A 22,169-nucleotide genomic window follows, 5' to 3' on the forward strand; every position below is an offset into this window, starting at 1 on the left:
GGCATGGCTTGGTGGGCATGGCTTGGTGGGCATGGCAGGGGAAGGATACTGTAAAATCCCCATTCCCTCCGGATCAGCTGGGACTCGGGAGGCAGAGAATAGATGGGGATGGGGCCAGTCAGAGGTGGTATTTACCAGTTCTCCGAACTACTCAAAATTTCCGCTACCGGTTCTCCAGAACTGGTCAGACCCGCTGAATCTTTGTCCAGAATGTTTTCTCAGAAACAAAGCAGAAGACCATGCTTTCAGGAATATTTCTCAACTTCTTAATCTTGACTATGGCCCTCACATTCTCTGGGAGCCTGTCATTCAAAGACTTACTGGGTCCAACTCTGCTTGGCTTCTGAGCATGTACAAAGTCTGCTAAATCCCCACCACCATCTGCTTTACCATATATAGTTTATTTATGAAGCACATAATGAAGTAAATTATATATATACATGGTAAAGTAAAAACTCTGGTAGTGACCATATAAAGCAGAGATCTCCAAACTTGGCAGCTTGGGGACTTCAACTCCCAGAGTTGAGAGTTGAAGTCTACAACTCTTAAAGTTGCCAAGTGTGGAGACCTCTGGTGTAAAGGGATAGGTTCATGTTTCTTTGGCAACAAAATATAAGTTGTTCATTATTGCTTTATTCTTTTTTTGACTTCCTAGTAGTATATATCTATGAGAAAATAGTGTTAAATAAAGATAGCAGAAATTGTATTCCAACCTCTTCTTTCTTCCCAGGCTGTTTGGGTAAACAAATATTCAGAGTTCACTATTTCATGAGCATCTTCAAATAGTTTATATTTAAAATTCAAATATGAGTTCAATTTTTTATTACATTCATGAATAGTATTCTAACATAATGGCAACCATTTGATAAAGATTGAGGTAGTTCATTTTATATTGTAATTTCCTAACAGTGAAGTTTCATTATTATACTGAAGTAAAAATATAATGAACTTCCTAATTTTGGAAATGGAAAAATGTAGCTATTAAAACAACCTGAATTTGATTTCCTATTCTCTTTTGACTTTTGTTTTTATGTGTGAGTCTTTGTGTTTGTTTATGTATATTTGTGTGTGTGTGTGTGTTTGTGTGTGTGTGTGTACACATTCAAATACACATTCACATTTATGGTCCTATAAGCACAATTTATTTTATAATACATTAGATGTAACCTAAATACTATCTAAAATTATTTTATACACTCAACAAGGAAAGTGAAGATTATAATAATTAATTTTGATTAATTTTTCCTTATATAAGTATAAAGTGGCGTATGAGAAAGTTGAGGGCATCTGGGAAACGCAAATTAAAACCTTGATTTTAAGACACAAGTATTAAGGCTAAAAATTCAAACACCATCCTTATAATGTGATTTACTCAAAATTTAATTGAAAAGGGTTTGTTGGACAAATGGCTAAATTAGAAAAGGGAAATTTTCTAATGTTTCAAAATTTAAAACTGTACTGCTATATATCATTAAATTAAAAGATAATTACTTCTTAAAAAGCACTTACAGAACTGCAATGTTAAATAGCTTTATAATAGTTTTAAATGAAACATATTTAATGATTATTTTTTTTCAAAATATTAAGATAACATTTCTGGGAAATACTGATAAAAACTTTTTTTACAACACAGCGAAAAAGAAAATGTAGGCATACCACTATGAAACTTCAAAATACTAATGAAGTTAAATTGCTTTTTTCAATAGTTTGTCACACAATAATGCTCGCATTATAAAATATACGTTAAAAAAAGCAAAAGCACACTGAACTTCATGATATAAGTGCATTTTGCAGTAGGGTTGGCATTGCAAATGATGATGCATCTAAGTAGCCAGGTTTTGTTTCTTTTTAAAAAAATAAAAATAAATGTCAAATGTTTTAACCATTCGAGCGAAAATTCAAAATAACCATTTATGTCTAATTTATATTTTAATTCTCCAAAACAAAGAAAGGTAGAGAATATTATTAAAAAGAGATCAATAAATAAGGTTGAAACCTACCAATACTGGTAGCAGGTGTCATGCACAAAACTGACCCTGTGTCATGCAAATGGTAGGTGAAAAAAAGGTGAATAAAGGGAAGAAACAGGTTAGCTGTTTAGAGTTAACATTCGAAGATCCAAGCATCTCAAGGAAAAACCAAAGTGAGTTAAACAGAAGTTCAAAAAGGCTATTCATAACTTCACTGCTATTCTAAAACATTTCATTTCTATATACACATCTGTATAAATATACATCAAATGAAATTCTTTACTACAGTCAATGATCAGATGTTATCAATATGTTACGGTATGTGTCATAATCTTCACAGCAAACATTTCATTTAATATTGAACAATGGGACATTCTCATTAAAAATAATTCAGTTTGAATAGAATGTATAACAATAATTGTTTTACAATGTGATCTCTATTCCTCCCAGCCTGGTGTCATCTGCAAATATATTTTAGTTCCCCTTCTATTCCCTCATCTAATTCATTTATGAAGATATTAAAAAGTACTGGGCCTAAGACAAAACCTTGGGGTACCCCTTGCTTACTTCCCTCTATGTAAAGGTAAGGACTACACATTGTGTGCGATTTGTCACCATTTACAAACTCATCTGGTGGTGATGCCCATATTTTTCTAACTTACTAAGAAGATGGTTAGTTGTGATCTACTTTGTCAAATGCCTTACTGAAATCTAAGTATACTATGTCAACAGAATTTTGCTGGACCACTAATTTATTTACTTTGTCACAGATTGAAATGAGATTTGTTTAGCATGATCTGTTTTTGACAATCTGTGTTGGCTGGCTTCTGGTTATAATTTTGCTTGCTTCTAGGTGTTCACAAATCTGTAACTTATCTATCTTTCTCACGATCTTCCTAGGTATTGATATGAGGCTGATTGGTCTGTAGTTTTCTGCATCCATTTTTTCCCTTTTTTGAAGATGGGAATCACATCAACTCTTTTCCAATCCTCTGGTAGTTCCCTGGTGCTTCAAAATCTTTGAAAAATATGGTTCCGAGAACACGTCTGCCATCTCCTTCAGAACTCTGAGATGTAATCCATCTGGTTCTGGTGGATTGAACTCATCTAGGGTGGATAAGTGTTCTCTTACTATTTTCTTGCCTATTTTAATTTGTACTCCTAGTCTGCCTTTTACTGTTTTGTTCTTGGTAGAGGTTGGGCTGTTTTTTTTTTCTTTTTGTATGAAGACAGATGCAAAGAATGAATTAAGCAACTCTGTTTTCTCGCTGTTGCCCATCACTTCCTTGCCATCTTCTCCCATTAGTGGACCAACTGATTTTTTTCTTGTTTTTTACATGTTGAAAGAAACTTTTTAAAAAATTATCTTTGGTTTTTGTTGCAAGTGTTAGTTCATTATGAGCCTTAATTTTCCTGATTTCACCTTTGCAGATTCAGGCTATATGCTGCCATTCTGCCTTAGTTATCTGTCCCTCCTTCCATTTTTCAAATACTAATCCTTTTTTGTCTTAAGCATCTTAGTATTAAGCACCATTCAAACTGACAGAACTCGTATGTATCAAACAACTGTGCACCAAAATGTGTATGTACAGTATTGTTAAAATATTTTTTCTAGAATATTATGCTTGTTTATTTGGGACCTTGTGTCAACCTGCAGGTTACAGTTTACTATTATCTACATAAGAAATTGTGAGTTTCATATTCACATGTTGTTCTCTTAATGGCATGATATGCTTTTCTTTTGAAGTCCCTTTTATGTTACAAATACGATCAGATCAGAATTTGATGGCTAGATACCTATGGGTTATTGCAAAAAGCAATCTGTCTGTCTGTCTGTCTGTCTGTCTGTCTGTATGTATCAGGGACGTGCAGTCACTAGAGGCAAGGGAGGCGGAGCCTCACCAGTCTCCTCAGGAAAAAGAAAGAAATTTAAATATTTTTTTTAAATAATTAAAGCCAAGATAGTCGCTACCAGATTCCAGGTCACAGTGGCTTGGTGTCTGCTTAGTGTTAACCAAAGCAGGAGGCGAGAGAACTCGGGGCCTCCTTTCCATGAGGAATTTTTAGCCTTCTAAAAGTTAAGAAAGAGTTAAAAGGCAAAAAAGTTCAGATGGAAAAGAGGCACTAATTCTCCCGCCTCCTGATCTGGAAGCAGCGAATCATGTCTTCTTGAGCACGCTTACGTTGGGCGGGCTATTTCGGAGGGCGTGCTTCAGAGGAGAGATGAGTGGGGGAGAAGGAGGAGGCTGGCTCTTTGCTGCAGACCTGGGCGGTTGGCGGCTCCCGCGATGCAAAGTGCCCTGCCGCCCACCCGCCCGCCCGCTGCCTGCTTCTCCAGGCTCCGCCGCTGGAAGTCCCGGATCGCCTCTGCGGGAAGGCTGGGTGAGAAGCGGAGCGAAGCTTCTCCACGGCCTCCCGGCGCTACACAGAGGCTCTCGCAGGAGCGCATGCCAGCGGCCGGTGGCCCGGAGCGGCCCTGGCTGCGAGACAAGGCAGCGCTTAAAGCAGCCGTGCCGCCGCCACCGCCCCTCCTTCGCCCGGCGGGGCGTTCCGGGCGAAGGAGGGGCGGTGGCGGCGGCTGCTTTAAGCGCTGCCTTGTCTCGCAGCCAGGGCCGCTCCGGGCCGCCAGCTGCTGGAACGCGCTCCTGCGAGAGCCTCTGTGTAGCGCCGGGAGGCCACGGAGAAGCTTTGTTCCGCTTCTCACTCAACCTTCCCCCAGAGGCGATCCGGGACTTCCAGTGGCGGAGCTTGGAGAAGCAGCAGCTGCAGGCCGGGGCAGTGGGTGGGCGGCGGCATCGTGGGCGGTGGGGCAGTTTGCATCGCGGGAGCCGCCAAGCGCCTTTGCTGCAGACCCGGGCGCTTGGCTGCTCCCGCGATGCAAATTCCCCCCCCCCCCACTGAGGCCGACCGCTGCCCTGCTTCGCTGCTTCGCAAAAGGATGCCCAGCTGAGCCTCACCAGGTATAAACTTCACCGCACATCACTGGTATGTATGTATGCATGTATGTATGTGTGTATGTGTGTGTATATATGTATGTATATATATATATATATATATATATATATATATATATATATATATATATATATATATACACACACACACACACACACACACACACATATACATACATACATACATACATACATACATTATATTTGTGCTGATAAATAAATAAAGGGAGACTAGTATAGATCTATTTCAAGCTATTTAGCTCTCATCAGCTAGCCATACCCTTACTGGGAATCGAGCCTGTGCTGTATTGCCTCTAAGGCAGATGTGTAAACCATTGAGCCACAGAGCTCGACTCCTTATCAGCCAGCCAGGGTGAAAGGTATCTATTTAGATTTTACAACCCCCAGTATGCCCAAATATGGGAGGAAGATCACTACTTCCATTCTCTGTCCTTCGGCTCGTCAGAAGAGACCATCCAGACAGAAACCCAATATTTTTTTACTGTTGCCTTTTTGTTACATTTGTGCTGATAATTTATGTATGTATGTATGTATGTATGTATGTATGTATGTATGTATATCAATGAATCATTTACCTTAATGTATGCAATAGACACATAACCATGGACAGAGAACTTATTCGGCATTGGTGATTTTTATTTTAAAGTGAGAATTTTTGGAAATGCCTCCATTGGAGCATAAGGGAAGGAAAATGATGTTTGCTGGGAAGGGAAATCATGGGGTAGATTAACATTAGGAAAATAGTTTTCAAAAACGTTTAAGATCCCTCTAGCAAATATTGAAATGGCAGATAAAGCAGGAAAAAGAATGAAGATAAGAATAAGACATGTGATTTAATTTACAGTGATAGAAGATTCTTTTAATCTTATTCTGTGCTATTGCCAGGTTTCATAGCCTTTGTGAAACTTTCTCATTTGGCATAATACATGGGGCCTCAAGTTACCATCAAATGTTATAGTACATGAACAGTGTAACAGATCTGAAACATAATTTTTCCTCTGGAAAGAAATAAAAGAATAGCCTTCTGTATACATCAGAAATAGAGAAAGAGAGGGCAAGCCAACCTCACAGGATAATTGTTTAGAGGAAAAACAGAATAAGAAGCAGAAGCATAATATACAGGCAGTCCTCAACTTACAACAGTTCATTTAGTGACTGTTCAAAATTACAATGGCACTGAATAAAGTGATTTATGACCATTTTTCAGTTACAACCTTTGCAGCATCCCCGTGGTCATGAGATCAAAATTCAGATGTTTGGTACTTAGTTTGTACTTATGATGGTTGCTGTGTCCTGGGATCATGTGATCACCATTTGTGATCTTATGACCCTGGGGAAACCAGATTCACTTAACAATGGGGTTACTAATTTGACAACTTCATTGATTCACTTAACAATTGTGGCATGAGATGTCATAAAATGGGGAAAAACTCACTAACGAATGTCTCATTTAACAACAGAAATTTGGGGCTCAATAGTGGTCGTAAGTCAAGGACTACCTGTACTCTGTCTTGGGTTGTAGGAAAAAAGGCAGGATATAGTAACAACCACAAAAACAATTTTTCCCAGTAAATCTTAAAATATTTGCTATGTCCCCCCCCCAAGTTCTTCTATGTAGAAAATATCTATATAGAACATATATTGTTCTTCAAAGATACCAAAGAACTGAGACAAGACCCAAAGGTGCTTTTTCAGGAGGCAACTGGACTTTCTTGTTTTTTCTTTGAAGATGTTTTGAGGAGCCGAGGTGGCGCAGTGGTTAGGGTGCAGTACTGAAGGCCACTTCAGCTGACTGCTATCTGCAGTTCAGCGGTTCTAATCTCACCGGCTGAATGTTGACTCAGCCTTCCATCCTTCCGAGGTAGGTGAAATGAGGACCCAGACTGTGGGGGCGATATGCTGACTCTGTAAACCGCTTAGAGAGGGCTGAAAGCAGTATATAAGTCTAACTGCTAACTGCTATGTTTTACTACTCATCCAAGAAACTTCTTAAGCTCTGACTGGATGGTGGGGAATGGAAGGATTGATATTCCTTTCAGGCTAAATCCTTCCATTCCCCACCATCCAGTCAGAGCTGAAGAAGCTTCTTGGATGAGAAGTGAAACGTCTTCAAAGAAAAAACAAGGAAGTCCAGTTGCCTCCTGAGAAATCAGCTTTGGGACAACCATGACCTGGATGACTGAGAATCTCTACAAACTCAGACAAGAACATGCCTCTTTCCAAAAGATTGTTTGGAAGACCAAGGTTAGTCAAATGGTTCAGACTGAAAAAATTTTGATTCTCTTTTAGGCACTTCTAAATATTTTATACCGTGTTTCCCCGAAATAAGCGCTTGGCCTTATTTTCAGGGAGGTTTTATTATTTTTGACGTGCAGGAGGGAGCGAACGTGGTCATCTCATAGCTGCTGCTGTGTAGCAATATTTTCGGGGGTAGGCCTATTTTGGGGGGAGGGCTTATTTTAGCGCATGCACTCAAAAGCCCGATTGGGCATATTATCTGGGGAGGTCTTATTTTCAGGGAAACAGGATAATATTCTTCGGAAATATTTTTTTTTATTTTTTTTTAGAGTGTTGTCAATGTCCCCCAAGAGATGGCAGAAAGACACAATTATTCAGATGAAAGCACAAGGAATGGGATTGCGGGGAGCTTTTTTATCTAGAGACAAAGGAATCAAAATATTTCTTTACTTCTAAACAGAACTCACCTGTGGGAATAAATGATGCATGTTGCTGCAACTGTGCACTAGCAAGGGCCTGTTGGTAGTGCAAGAAACTGGGATTAAAAACAGCACTGGCACCATTGTTTTTCTCAAGTGCTTGTCTCTTTGGTAAAGGATGAAGGACAGCAGGTGGAAAGCCCTGTGAATTAAATACACACATACACACACAAATACAAACACACACACATACACACATGTATGTATATATCCATATATATCTATATACATAGATTTATATCTTAAATGAGGACTGTGTAATTATTGCAGCTTTTTCAACATTTGAAGAAGCCTTGCCATGCTCCAAAGGCAGCAGTGTAAAATTTTATTATTACTGGTAATTAATGCATGGCACAATTAAACTAAAATTATAGAATCATAGTAATTAAACTAAAAAGAGAGAGCCTAGGGAAAATATATTAGCTAGAGTTTAAAATATGACTGAAGCGTTATTTGCATTTGTTTCTATTTATAAAAAGCACATGTTATTTATTATAGAATAAATAGCATTAATGATAAAAACACATTTTTCCTTCACTTCGACTTTTAAAAATAAGTCAATTGACAAGGAAACTTTGTTAGAAAAGATGTTAGGTTATTCTGTCATAATAACATGTAAAAATGATATTATTTAAATATTGAAATTATGCCTTACAATTAAGAGTGCAATTCAGATAAACATTACATTTATTTGCATTTTGGAAAAGCTACATGCAAAGCAAAAGGTGAAAGTGATAGTACCAGGTCTACAGTTGCTTCAAGAGGTCGCTTCATTGCTTTGGCAGTCGACTGAGTCTTTTTAAGAACAGGCAGCGAGCACATGATGGCAGTGGCCAATGGAATTCAAGCGAATTAACATACAGGTAAACAGCAAGCAGAGGTGCATCATGGGAACGGCATTGCATTGTGGATAGTTGAGAAGGAAAAAAATATTCTGAATGCAAGATACAACATACAGAACACTAGACATGCACAACAACAGAAATACTTCATCATCTAAAGAAATGAACATTACATCTTGGATTAGTACTGAAGCAAAAAATGCATTTATCATAACTTAGTTAAAAACATATAAGAATAAAACAGATGTTTGGAATTTAGGAAAGTTGAATAAAATAGCAGCTTGCAGACAAATAAGCATCAGTAAGCTTTTATATTATGTAGAAAAGCAGTTATTGCAATGATTTTCCTAAACAAATACTGATAAGTGAGTTATGCCATATTAGGAAGCACATATTAATTTCCAAAAATTAACAATCAAAATTGAAATCACCGGAAAACAATATTTTTAATGAAATGAACGCATATATAAAACCTAGAAATATTTTAAAGTCTGTTTTTTACTTAGATCTTTAGTTTATGTTACTTCTGATCCTTAATTTATCATGTTCAGTATATTTTAAATGTTGTCTAATTTTAACTATATTAGGAACCACAGCCTACCATGTTAAGTAGGAAAAAAGAGTTACATATTTTGTTTCGGAATTTTAACAGAAAAACAGAATTGGAAGGGACCTTGGAGGTCTTCTAGTCCAACACCTGCTCAAGCAGGAGACCCTATACCTATACCATTTCAGGCAAATCGCTGTCTAGTCTTCTTGAAAACTTCCAGTGATGGGGTACCCACAACTTCTGAAGGCACGCCGTTCCACTGTTCTCACTGTTGGGGGATTTCTCCTTAGTTCTACGTTGCTTCACCCATTGAATAGTTCCCGTTCATTGTTTCTTGTCTTGCCTTCTGGTGCTTTGGAAAATAGGTTGACACCCTTCTTCTATGTAGCAGTCACTCAATATTGAAACACTGATATCATGTCACCCCCTAGTCCTTCTTTTCACTAGCCTAGACATACCCAATTCCTGTTCTTCATACATTTTAGCCTCTAGCCTCCTCATCTTTGTTGCTCTTCTCTGTACTCTTTCCGAGTCACAACTTCCTTTTTATATGTGACCAAAACTGGGTGCAGTATTCCAAGATTGGTCTTACTAAGGCATACAATGGTACTAACACTTCACGTGATCTTGATTCTAGCTTCTATTAATGCAGCCTAGGATTACACTGGCTTTTTTTGGTGGCTACAATAAACTGCTGGATCATATTTAAACAATTGTCCATCAGGACTCAAAGATCCCTCTCACAGTTATGGCTTTTGAGCCAGGTTTCACCTAATCTGTACCTGTGTATTTGGTTTTTCTTGCCTAAGTGTAAAACTTTTACTTGTCTCTACATTGAATTTCATTTCATTTCAAGTCCAATGTTCAAGTCTGTCCAGCTCTATCTGGTTCTTGAGCCTGTCCTCTGGGATGTTGGCTATTCCTGTCAGTTTGGTGTTGTCTGCAAATTTGATGAGTTCCCCTGTATTCCCTCATCTAAATCATTTATAAAGATATTGAAGAATACTGAGTCTAGAATAGAACCTTGGGATACCCCACTGCTTACTTCCCTCCATATAGATGTAGTTCCATTAAGGACTACACACTGAGCACAGTTAGTGAGTCAGTTACTGACTCATACATCTGTTGGCAATGTTGACTATCCCACATTTTTCTAACTTACTAATAAACTCTCATATTCTGAATTTTGTAAAGATGATGATGAGTTCTAATTAACTTTTGTTCTCTTCCAACAGGGATATCCACAATGCTGATCTGCACCATTTTCTCACTCACTCCTCAGTAATTTAAAGGTCTACTAATCTGGATTTGTTTGTTTAAAAATGTCTAGTATTGCTATATTATAGATGTATTTTCAGTATTGGCACAAATGGTTTTGTTCTCAGCCAAACTGTAAGCTAGCTATGCAAAACAACAACACACCATACAATAATGCTGTGTTGGATCAGACTAAGGATCGTCTAGTTCAGTGCTCTGTTCCCACAGTGACCAATCAAATGCCTCTGGGGAGCCCACAAGGAGGTCAAGAGAGCATTAAAACCTCCTGGTAGCTATTCCCTAGCAACTGGTCCCTAGAGGCTTACTGCCATTGAGTACCCTAGAGTCATAATGCCTAGTAGCTCTCATTTTGTCCTTAGAACTTTAAACACTTTTTAATCCAAATTGGCCCACATCATTGCATTTTATGGCAGCAAATTCTAAAATTTAACTATCCACCGACATGATTAAAGTGATTTCAGAAAGATATTAAAAAAAGATAACTTCTCTAACTTTACATGATGATGAATGGAGTCCTCACACAAAACAAAAATATGGTTCTTAATGCAGTGTTTTTAAGCAGTGTTTTTAAGCTCGCACCTGTCAATTCCTGTATGGAAAACATTACATGCTCCTTCTTTTTAAATAAATTCATGCAAAATTATGTTGGTTCATAATTTTCTATTTATACTTGATTATGTTTATGTTTTATTATGTTGTATCAAATTATGTTCGATCATATCAATCTATCTAGATTTCTATTTAAAAGGAGGTAGATGTTTGAGTTCTGATCCCTAAAAGCAGATATCAATAAATGTAAAATTGATTATGGACAAATTGGACATAATTTGTCTGGAATGGTATAGGGCATGTTGGCAAACCTTTATGCACCTTTTCCCACAAAATGGACCATGTGTGTGCGTGCCAAAAACTGGAACAGCTGCCACCGGAAGATGATCTTCCAGACCAGGTGGCCTGTGCACATGCTGGCAACCAGAAGATTATCTTCCTGGCACACACATGCGTACCAGGTCACTGTTCTTCTGGTTTCTAGTGCTTCCACGCATATGAGAACTAGCTGGAAGGCGCACTGGGATCTGGAAGAATAACAGGCAACGGCTTGCGTGCCCGGAGAGATGGTTCTGCGTGCCACTTCCGCCCATAGGTTCATCATCATGGGCATAAGGTCTCCTGCTTGAGCAGGGAATTGGAGTAGAACAGTGGTCCCCAACCTTTTTATCGCCGCGGACCAGTCAGCCTTTGATAATTTTACCGTGGCCCGCTGAGCGCGCGCAGGGGTGGGGGGGGCGTTGTTCGCGACGACACATTGATTGTTTATATATCACGTGCGTACCAGCGCGGGGCTCTCTTCCCTGGAGCCTTTGCGCATGGCCCAGGAGCTTTTGCGCACGGCCCAGGAGCCTTTGCGCTGCAGCGATCATGTCCCCCGGCCGCTGCAGCGATCATGTCCCCCGGCCGCTGCAGCGATCATGCCCCCCGGCCGCTGCGCGGCCCAGTGCCAGGTACTCCACGGCCCGGCACCGGTCCGCGGACCGGGGGTTGGGGACCACTGGAGTAGAAGACTTCCAAGATCCTTTCCAACCCTGTTATTCTATGTTCTATGATTCTGGTAGATTTAAGAGCATTTTGGAAGCTTGCAAGAAGCTACTATAAGTATAAGTATAATCTTTATTGTCATTGTACTTAAATACAATGAAATTGGTTGTATTAATATATTACTAAATATATTAGCTGTTTTTCTAACAATATTTCGTATGGTGGCTGGATGTACAATCTACAGTTTACATCTACTATATAAAGTAACTACATTTGTTTTATTATTTGTCTTATGGTAAGAATGAGGACAGATTTTTTTATTGAGGATACTTCACTTCCTCCCCTGAACATTCTGCTTGTATTATCTAATATACTGAAAATAATTTGCTCTCATTGACCAAATAAATTATCATAAAGGGTCCACTTATAGGAAAGACATTCTCAGGATAAAACAGTTCTTTCAGCACTTCTAAACTAAAAGAAGCTATTTTTGTAAAGATACTGTAAGTAGAAATGTCATGGTCATTAAATTGATATTCCTACAAGATTTTAGGATGATATAGAAAGCTATCTGTTTAGTACTGCTTGTTTCGAAAATAGCAATACAATGACATCTTTATAAAGCCAAAAGGTAGACACAAACAATATAATATTCCATCCACTTAAAGAGGTTCTTGGGACTGTGACTAGATGTCACAAATAAGGAATGAAGTTTACAAAAATGCCAATAGGTGACAAAGTGATATTTTCTTTTTTTTTTAAATGGTGGATTCAAAAGATCATCCTAGCAAAATGATATCACAACAGAACCATCCAAGGTTATCATTATATGGTATACAGTGAGCGATTGGACAAAGTTTCTTGCACAGGTTACCTTCCAGGGATTCAACCTATATAGAGAACGCATATTAACCTATCGCAAACCATATTTCCACCTAATTTCTTTTTCAATCTGAAAAAGACGACTTCCGGTACTTTGCCCTCAATTTAAAAGATATGTGTATTAATTACTTCATCTTTCCTTCTTTCCTTCCTAATGTTTTAATTAATTAATTTAATTACACAGTTACTGACTCCAGTTGGAGCAGCCAACATGCAAATTTAATAAGTAAATAACCTAGCTACATAGATCACTGCATCGGATATATTCTAAACCACCATGTGAATTTAAAGGTGTATGTTGTTAGCAGACAAGTTTATCCAAATTTCAAAGCATTCAAGTGAAAACCAAGTTAATCTTTAGAAATAAGCGTCTGTACTAAGTACGAAGCAAAAGGCTGAAGAAACAAGGGCAATTAGATCTTGAGCTTGGCCACGTTTCAGAAAGTTATCCCTTGTGCTGAAATTACTGAGTGAAACAGATTTTCTGGGTTGCTAACTCGTAACAAAAATCCGGCTCAAAAGTAGCCAGCTCAAGGACTTAAAGCTGACTCTTAAAGGATCCCGTTCCCCTGGCACTTACCATGACTGTTGCAGCTGCCTGGGCTACTGCTGCCGCTTGATTTGTCTGGTGCTGAGCAGCTTTGATTTTGGCCTGCAAGTGAGCAGGAGGATGAAAATATTTGCATTTTTCCCTCAGGCAACGCCCTTTTATGTAATCCATACAAACAGTTACAGTGTTGTCATTTGTATCAATCATTGTGCTGTCAGCGGGATGTGCAAAGCGACAATCGGTTTCACCCCGTGCACAGTTTCCTCGCTGGAATTCCCGGCAAACCTGGGGCACAAAACAATATTTATTATGCTTGTGAGGGTAATTACACACTGAGCACAAGAAAGAATGTACAAGGCAATTTTTGAACTAGGCCCAAATAACCTCTGAAAATTGTTAAAACCTTTAATCTCTGTCTATAACAGGATTGCCAAACTTGCGGCCCATGGGCCGGATGCTTCATACGCTCGCCACACCCACGCCCGGTTTAGCGAAGAGGGGAAAAAGTCCCGATAGGTCACGTGATGCTGCCATGACGATATGAGTTCGACACCTCTGGTCTATAACATGGCCTTCGCTATTGTATAAATTCTGCATGGATCTTGAATCCATCTGGGTCCTTGATCTCTCTGTGACTTTTAATCTTATCCATTCTGGTATCCTTTTGGACTATTTCACGGGTTAGGAAGGAGGATGTGGTGTTATGGTGCTTCTCCTTCCTCAGTGTTGACAGGGGAGACAGGTTTATCTCTGCTTTTTGGGGTTCCATAAAGCTCCACCCTCTCCCCACTCCTTTCTATATGAAACTGGTGGGTGAAGTCATCGGATAATATGGAGCTAGGTGCCATTAGTGTATTGATAATACTCAGTTGTATATCTCAACTTCTGAATGACAGAACTCAAGAAACAAGCTCAGATTTTCCACATGTAAAAAGGCCACCTCTCTGAGAATGCAGCATACAAAGTAGTAATGGGCTATAATTAACTGAACTTAATGTTTTTCCCTTAGTTTATCGTCTCTGTTTCCAAATTAATGTTCTCTACAAATTACATAATAGATTACAACTGCTGCACAAACAATATAATTACTAGGCCATGCAAAACTCTGAGGAGATGATTTGTTCCAAAGGTGATTCAGGTGACCACTTTAACTGAATTTCTAATTGTTTAGAGCTCTTCTGTTCATCTACAGAAGTCATTCACCTAAACTAAAGCAGCCAGTCAAGATAGACAAGACCTGTGCTGATGTTTCATGAGGGTAGAAGATCTTCTTACCTTCTAGTGCAGAGGTGTCAAACTTCATTTTATTGAGGGCCACATCGTGGCCCAAGTGCTCTGCCAGAGAAGACAGGCTCCCAAGCTCCATTTTTAGATGGCCTCCTACAGCCTCTGCCAGGAAAAAGAGAGCTCGCTCCCCCTCACTTCAGTTTTCACTGGAGGAAGGCTGCAGGAGGCCATCACAGCCGAAAACGGAGCCTGTTTTGCTGAAGAAGCCCAATGGGCTGGTCCTTCACTGTTTTCAGGGTGGCCCCGCGGGCCAGATCTAAATATCCCGTGGGCCAAATCCAGCCTCCATTTTTGCTCATGACGGTCTCCTGCAGCCCTCTGCCAGCAAAAAGAGAGCTTGTTCTCACCCACCTCAGTTTTCGCTGGTAGAGGGCTGCAGGAGGCCATCGCAGCCGAAAACGGATCCTGTTTCGCTGGAGAAGCACCATGAGCTGGTCCTTCACTGTTTCCAGGGCAACCCCGCAGGCCACATTTAAACACCCCATGGGCCAAATCCAGTCTGTGGGCCTTGAGTCTGACACCGCTGTTCTAGTGCTATGTGAAATGTATCAAAACAAAGTTTTGCATAGCCATAATAATGAACTCTGCACTTCTTCATACATCACAATTATTACACCAAAGATCAGAACGGATGACCTGCATTGTTGATGCTAAGTAGCCAACTGAAATGAAATAGCCTTTTCTCTATATTTAAACATAGTCACTGTGTTTATTCACAATCCTATATAGCCAAATACCAAATACTGCATGTATCAGAAGAATGATGCTCATCATACCTCTAGTTTATCTGTCCTGAGCAGCTTTTGTGTTGTAGTTGATCCAGACACAGAGACAGGATTTCCAGGAACAATTACAGATTGTGTGGGAACAATTTCCGTAGGAACCAATCCAACCCCAGAAGTAACCGGAGTTAAATATGGTGAAAAGTTTAGTGCTGGATTAGATCCTATTGTTGGTCCTACTGAAAATGATGGCTGAAAGAGAGAATAAAAAGGAATGATAAATAAGTATATAGAAATGAAAAATAAGCACATGGTCTGTAATAAATTCAATATCAAAGTTCACTGATTTATGTTAGAGGACTCCACACACATGCTACACTTAAATAACTCATATTTTGACTTGGTAGACTTTATCAACTCAATGTCTAGATATTTGTGGCTTTCTTAACAAATTAAACTGATTATTATGTTTTAATTTTGATGAACTAGTTCCAAAGGATTCTGAAACAAGCATACTTCATACTGAATAACTGACTCAGCATGAAAGCTGTGAAGCCATGTTTATCTTTGAGGGAGTTGATGTACACTGCATGTATATACATTAAAAATAGAGAAAGAATGGTTAACCAACCAAGGAATGGCCACAAAATTTATATTGGTATGAGCAAGTAGAAATAAATCAAAACTATAATTTATTATGCATGGTTATCCTATATGTTATTCTTCTAACAAGGATGAAAAGATTTATACATTAAGGGCCTTTTTGGTGTTATTCAACATCAAAACATTTGATGTGAGATAAATTTTAAACATACATGAATTACTGCTTCAATGAAAACGGTGCTTCTTTCCTCTCAAGTCCAGATTTAAGCCTTTCTTAAAGGAAAAATAGCATTTGAAAAACATTAAATTTCTGATTCAAGCAGTATACAAATAAAGTGTTTGTGTGTGTGCGTGAGAGGGTTCCACCACAAAATCGCGGAGGACAAAATCGCGCATTTGACGTCATCACAGCGCGACGAAAACATCGCGCTGTGATCGAAAAATGTAAAAATAAAGCTAAAACCTTACCCTAACCCCCCCAAACCTAACCCTAAACCTAACTCTAAACCTAACCCTTAACCTAACCCTAAATCTAACCCTAAACCTAACCGTTAACGTAACGCTAAACCTAACGCTAACCCTTAACCTAACGCTAAACCTAACGCTAACGCTCTAAACCTAACCCTAACCCTTAACCTAACCCTAACCCTAACCCTTACCTTTATGTGAATCGGCTTGGTTTAATTTTAATTTTATTTCAATTTTTAATTTTTTTCGTCGCGCTGTGATGACGTCACATGCGCGCTTTCGTCGAGCGCGATTTTGTCCTCCGCGCTTTTGACGGGTCACGGCGTGAGAGCACACTCATATGTATCTTCAAGTCACTATGGACTTGTGATTGCCTGGAAAGTCACCAAGTTTTCTTGGCAACATCATCCAGTTGATTTTATGCCAGATTAAAACTCCTGGTTTCTCACTTAATACCTTAACCACTAATTCATTAGTGAATTCATTAATTTTTTAATGAACCTGGAAAAGAACAGCTACAAAGGAAAAATGCATAAATAAATAAATATAGCAATAGCACTTACTTATATACCACTTCATAGTGCTTTAAAGCCCTCTCTAAGTGGTTTACACAATCAGCATACTTTCCCCAACAATCTGGGTCCTCATTTTACCAACCTCTGAAGACTAGAAGGCTGAGTCAACCTTGAGCCGCTGAGGATTGAACCGCTGGCAGTCAGCAGAATTAGCCTGCGATACTGCATTCTAACCACTGCACCACCACAGCTCTGATTATTAACCAGAGATAATTTAATTTATAAATTAAATTAGGGCACCTGCCATCTTAGTCAAGTTCTCTGCAAAAGCCCTTGCATGTCTGGTAATGCAGAGGAGGAATCTGACCTCCAGGTTGATACTCAATGAAGCCTAAAAATACAATAAATTAATAATCAAAGATATATGCCCATATTTCATTAATAAACACATGCTAACATTGCTTTACATTCATTCCTTCATCCATTTCTTACTATTTTTACTTTTAATGATTTCTATATTTCAAAAGGTTTCTGGGTCATTTTAAGATTTTCACATCACAGGCTACATTTTCATAACTAAATATTTACCAAACCACATAAATAACTTAGAAGGGTATGCAAATATTATATATTTATAAATATATGCATATATGTGGTAAGCAAATTAATATATAAATTATTCAGCTTAACTGAATCACACTATGTTTTTCTTTGTACTTTATCCAGAATAAACTGGCTGGCCCCTAAAATGCAGAAAGTTCAACCGCTGCAATAAGATTACAAACAGAAAAGGTTCATACCAACGACTTATACATTTTTACTGGACAATATTTGATGACAGCATATTGTAATTTATAAATTAAAATGATAATAAATTCATTTATTTGTTTATAATGTTAGTCAGATGTCAGCTATGAAGAATAAAGAATTGGGCTGGCATTTCATTAAAAGTACTGACCATTGGCTGAAGAGGTGCTCCTGGGAAAATAAATTGCATCTGCTGAGCCAGCATAGCTGCTGCGGTTTTCTGTTGGATCAGGTTGTTTCTACCATTAATTTCTAGCTGAGTTTTCAAATGTGTTGGTGGGTGAAGATATTTGCAGTTCTCCCTCGTGCAACGGCCCTGAAAACGTTACAAAACAATCCATTTTGGGAAATTTTATAATGATCTGTTATTGTAAAGCAGCTATTTCATATCCTCAAAAAGAGCCTTTTGTATAAATCAAATAGCATATTGGACTGAATTGCTCTGTTGACATTTCTCTGAGGCATTAAACATCTATTATAATTGTATTATGTATTTTGCCAAAATTAGGGGGAAAGTATTCCCATATCTTTTCTTTAGTAATGCCCTGTAGATATAAAATATTGCAAAATCACATTTGATGAAGATTCTAATGTATGCTATAAAAAGGAAGGAGAGAAACAGAATAGGAATGCACTAAGGGAGATTCGAATCCTTTTCCATTGTCTTTCAAAAGTTTATATATAGGCATAAAGATGAATGAGAATAGAATTGCATTTTCCAAACCCATTTGAAGGGGTTCATAAACACCAAGTCTCTGAAGCTGATCATCCAAATCTGTGGTGCTCACACATTCCAAAACTTATCCTGGAACAATTGTGTTTTTAATATACTATAGTCCAGTGATGGCTTACCTTTTCCGGACTGAGTACCCAAAGTGTGCCAAACCCCCAAAATGTAATGCACATGTGGCTCCTGCATGTGCCCCACCCTCTGCGCATGCATGCACGGCCCCCTGCATGTGCCCTGCCCCCTGCGTATACGCCCCAGCCCCATGCATGCGCGGCAGACCCAAATACCAGCTGGCTGGCGGGAGGCCCACACGCATGTGCAACAGAGCTGAGCTGGGTCGACAGCTTGTGTGCCCACAGAGGGCGCTGCATGCCACCACTGGCACACATGGGTATAGTGTATGGTATGGGAATAAGTATAAGTGTAAAAGGAAAGGGAAAGATAAAAATGGGGGAAAGAAATAGGAACAGAAAGTGGAGGATAAGAATGACTTTCTTTCGTACAAATATAGATTTAAAATATATCAAACACTCAGTTTAAAGTAATTCACACTAGTTCTATAATCCAATATAATTCTTATTGTCCCCAAATCACAATTTCATTTCTTTCATTTTCTTGCAAAAAGTCCAAAAGTAGTTTCTTGATAGAAATAAAATTGGTAAGTCTTTTCTTTAAACAAAGCTGCCAGTTTCTGCCATTTCCGACAATTCCATTGGCTTAACCATCCATTTGTAAGTCTTTCCATTTTTGTGTAGAGGTAGACCTTGAGTTACAACCATAAATGAGCCCAAAATTTATGTTGCTAAGTGAAACATTTGTTAAGTGAGTTTCGCCCCATTCTATGACCTTTCTTGCCACAATTGTTAAGTGAACCATTGCAGTTAAGTTAGTAACACGGTTCTTAAGTGAATCTGCCTATCCCACTGACTTTGTTTGTTAGAAGGTTGCAAAGGGTGATCACATGACCCCAGGACACTGCAACCGTCATACATATGAGTCAGTTCCCAAGCATCTGAATTTTGATCATCTGATCATAGGGATGCTGCAACGGTTGTAAGTGTGAAAAATTGTCATTTTTTTCAGTGCCATTGTAACTTTGAACAGTGACTAAATGAACTGTTGTAAATCAAGGGCTACCTGTATTTAGAAGTCTCACTGCTATAATACACAAAAATAAAAATTCCACAAGATTTTTTCAATGTTTGTCCATTAACTTCAAAAGGAAGCACTCTTGTTTCAATGGTACATTTCATTTTAATATCTTCTGAATCAAATATATATTTTGATCCCAATGTTTTCTAGTTTTATTACATGTCCACCAAAAGTAAGAGTGTACCTTCAGTGTCATTACATTTACAACAAATATTTAAAATCCAATTATATATGTGGAGTCCTTGGTCCTGTTTGACCATGGTTTTCTTGCATATATGCTTTTATCCAACTAGGTAACATCATCAGTTCTAGAATGGAGTGGGGTTTGCTCTGTTTTTATACCAACTTCTTGCCTTGTCAGTGTTGTATGGAGTTTGTTTTCTTCTTGACCCTTCTTTGATTAAGCTGTTGTTTACTGTTTATTTGTCTCAGTTGATAGTTCCTTGATTGGGGTATTGATTAACTGCTTGATTGTTGGCCTGGTTTTAATCCTGATGATAATTTCTGTTTATCTAGTTGTGGATTGCTGGCAAGGAGGTTTATACATCTTAGCATTAATATGGTCAACATTTCTACACAGTGCCACATCAAATTCAGTCTTACCATTTTCAAACAGATTTTAACCTTTCCATTAACTGAACACAAAAAACCCCATCACACATGTAACTTTTCCATTCTGGATCCTCTCTTATTTTCAACTTAAATTCTCCTTGAGAAAAAGATCAATATATCAGCAAAAGTTAGCATTTTTGTTTAGATATTATTTCCCTCTCCATTCCTAACATTTGCTATATGTACATTAATACTACATTATATATTCAACCTGAAAAATACAGGTGGTCTTCAACATAGGACCACAATAGAGCCCAACATTTATGTTGCTAACTGAGACATTTGTTAAGTGAGCTTTTCTCCATTTTACGACCTTTCTTGCCACAATTGTTAAGTGAATCCCTGCAGTTGTTCTGCAACCGCCATAATTGTGAAAAATGGTCGTAAGTCACTTTTTTCAGTGCTTATAACTATGAGTGGTCACTAAATGAACTGTTGTAAGTTAAGGACTATCTCTATTGACAATTGCTTTTCATGTCTTGTTTTAGGAGGTTTCTAAAGGACTGAGAAGCTCACCCTCTTGATAAACTAGAAGATCTCTTGAACTGACTAACTACAAAGATTGCAACCAAACAATAATTGTACAGTTCTGTTTGGATTATATTATTGAGCTGTGCATCTGTGTACACATGTATATGTTATAAAACTAGACTAAATGTGTATTTGGCTAAGTCATGTTTTATTTCTCTAAGTACAAAAATTGTGTGGTTTAAATCCTTGCAAACTTTATCAAACCCTTTTGATGATATAGAAAGAGGATGCACTACAATTATTTAAATCTAAAAGGGTTTTGAAAATGTGTCTAAATGTGTTAAATAGCATAAATATTTTAGCAGATGATTAAAAACTAGAAAATTGTTTTAATATAACAGATTTTAATATAGACAGCAGTTTGGTGTGGGATAAGGCATCATGGTAGAAACCAGGAGTTCTAATTCTGCTGTAAGCACAAAGGCAGCTGGGTAGCTTTTCAGACTATAAGGCACACCATGATTTTGAAGAGGTAAATTAAAAAAAAATGTTTTTGCACTCTGCGGGCCTCCCAAACCCTCTGTGTGCCTCATTTTTTGCAAAAACAAAACAAAACAAAACAGAGGGGGGACATGCAGAGCTTTGGGAGGTTTGTAGAGTGCCCCTGGGGGCTGGAGGGGCAAAACGGCCTGTTTTTTTGCTTCTTCTTCTTTCTTTTTTTTTGTCCTCCCCAACCCTCAGGAGCACTTTGCAAGCCTTCCAAACCCTCTGCACGTCCATTTTTGCAAAGGGGGCAGAGTTTCACTAGGCCAAAAATGCTGTATTCAGTGTATAAGATGCACCCAGATTTTCACCCTCTTTTTTGAGGGGAAAAGGTGCGTCTTATACTCCGAAAAAATATGGTGTATTTATGCATGCATGCATGTATGTAGTGACAGAGACTGACAGAGGCAGAGACACACAGAGAATCGTTACCAAATAAAATAATTTATATTAAATGTGGGCTTTGTTCCTTGTTTGCTGTCAAGTTTTGTCTTCTGGTGAGTGCTTGGACAAATCCCTGCGGTATTCTTTGCAATATTTTAGGAACTGGTTTGCTGTTGCCACCTTCTTACTAGGTCTAAGTCTCTAAGAGATGAATGAAAATATGGTATATACATATACATACATACATGTAACAAATTAGCAGATAATGAACATCCTCTCATAATTCCATTATAATCTTATGGAATGCATTGGTTTTAAACAATTTGCTGAATCTCCTAGAACAGGGGTGTCAAACTGGTGACACGGAGGCAGGATGCATCACATGCAGGCCATGCCCACCCCAGTTCCATGAATAGGGAAAACGTCATGAAACCTCACGTGACACAATGAGTTTGACCCCCCTTGTCCTAGAAGATACAGGCAAACCATTTCTGTGTTGTTGCCAAGAAAACTACATACATGTCACCAAGTCTGGAATTGAAGGTTTTTTATATAAGTATCTACAGAAGCAACTG

At 38.4% G+C, this 22,169-nt stretch overlaps 1 protein-coding gene across 2 annotated transcripts in view; it reads right to left on the reverse strand.

Annotated features, from left to right (window-relative positions):
• The window catches only part of MBNL2 (muscleblind like splicing regulator 2), a 43,713-nt gene that overhangs the window by 17,059 nt on the left and 4,485 nt on the right, over positions 1-22,169 (reverse strand). The window contains exons 2-6 of one of the 2 annotated variants that reach the window (XM_032226632.1): positions 17,854-18,018; positions 15,364-15,561; positions 13,331-13,585; positions 7,651-7,804; positions 2,001-2,036 (exon numbers count right to left, since the gene is read on the reverse strand). In XM_032226632.1, the coding sequence (XP_032082523.1) occupies positions 2,001-2,036; positions 7,651-7,804; positions 13,331-13,585; positions 15,364-15,561; positions 17,854-18,018 (808 nt within the window). The remainder of the gene's footprint in view (positions 1-2,000; positions 2,037-7,650; positions 7,805-13,330; positions 13,586-15,363; positions 15,562-17,853; positions 18,019-22,169) is intronic. The other variant, XM_032226633.1, reaches the window with a different exon arrangement.

This window comes from Thamnophis elegans, chromosome 11, assembly GCF_009769535.1.
Source record: "Thamnophis elegans isolate rThaEle1 chromosome 11, rThaEle1.pri, whole genome shotgun sequence".
In the NCBI taxonomy this organism is placed as follows: Eukaryota; Metazoa; Chordata; class Lepidosauria; order Squamata; family Colubridae; genus Thamnophis; species Thamnophis elegans.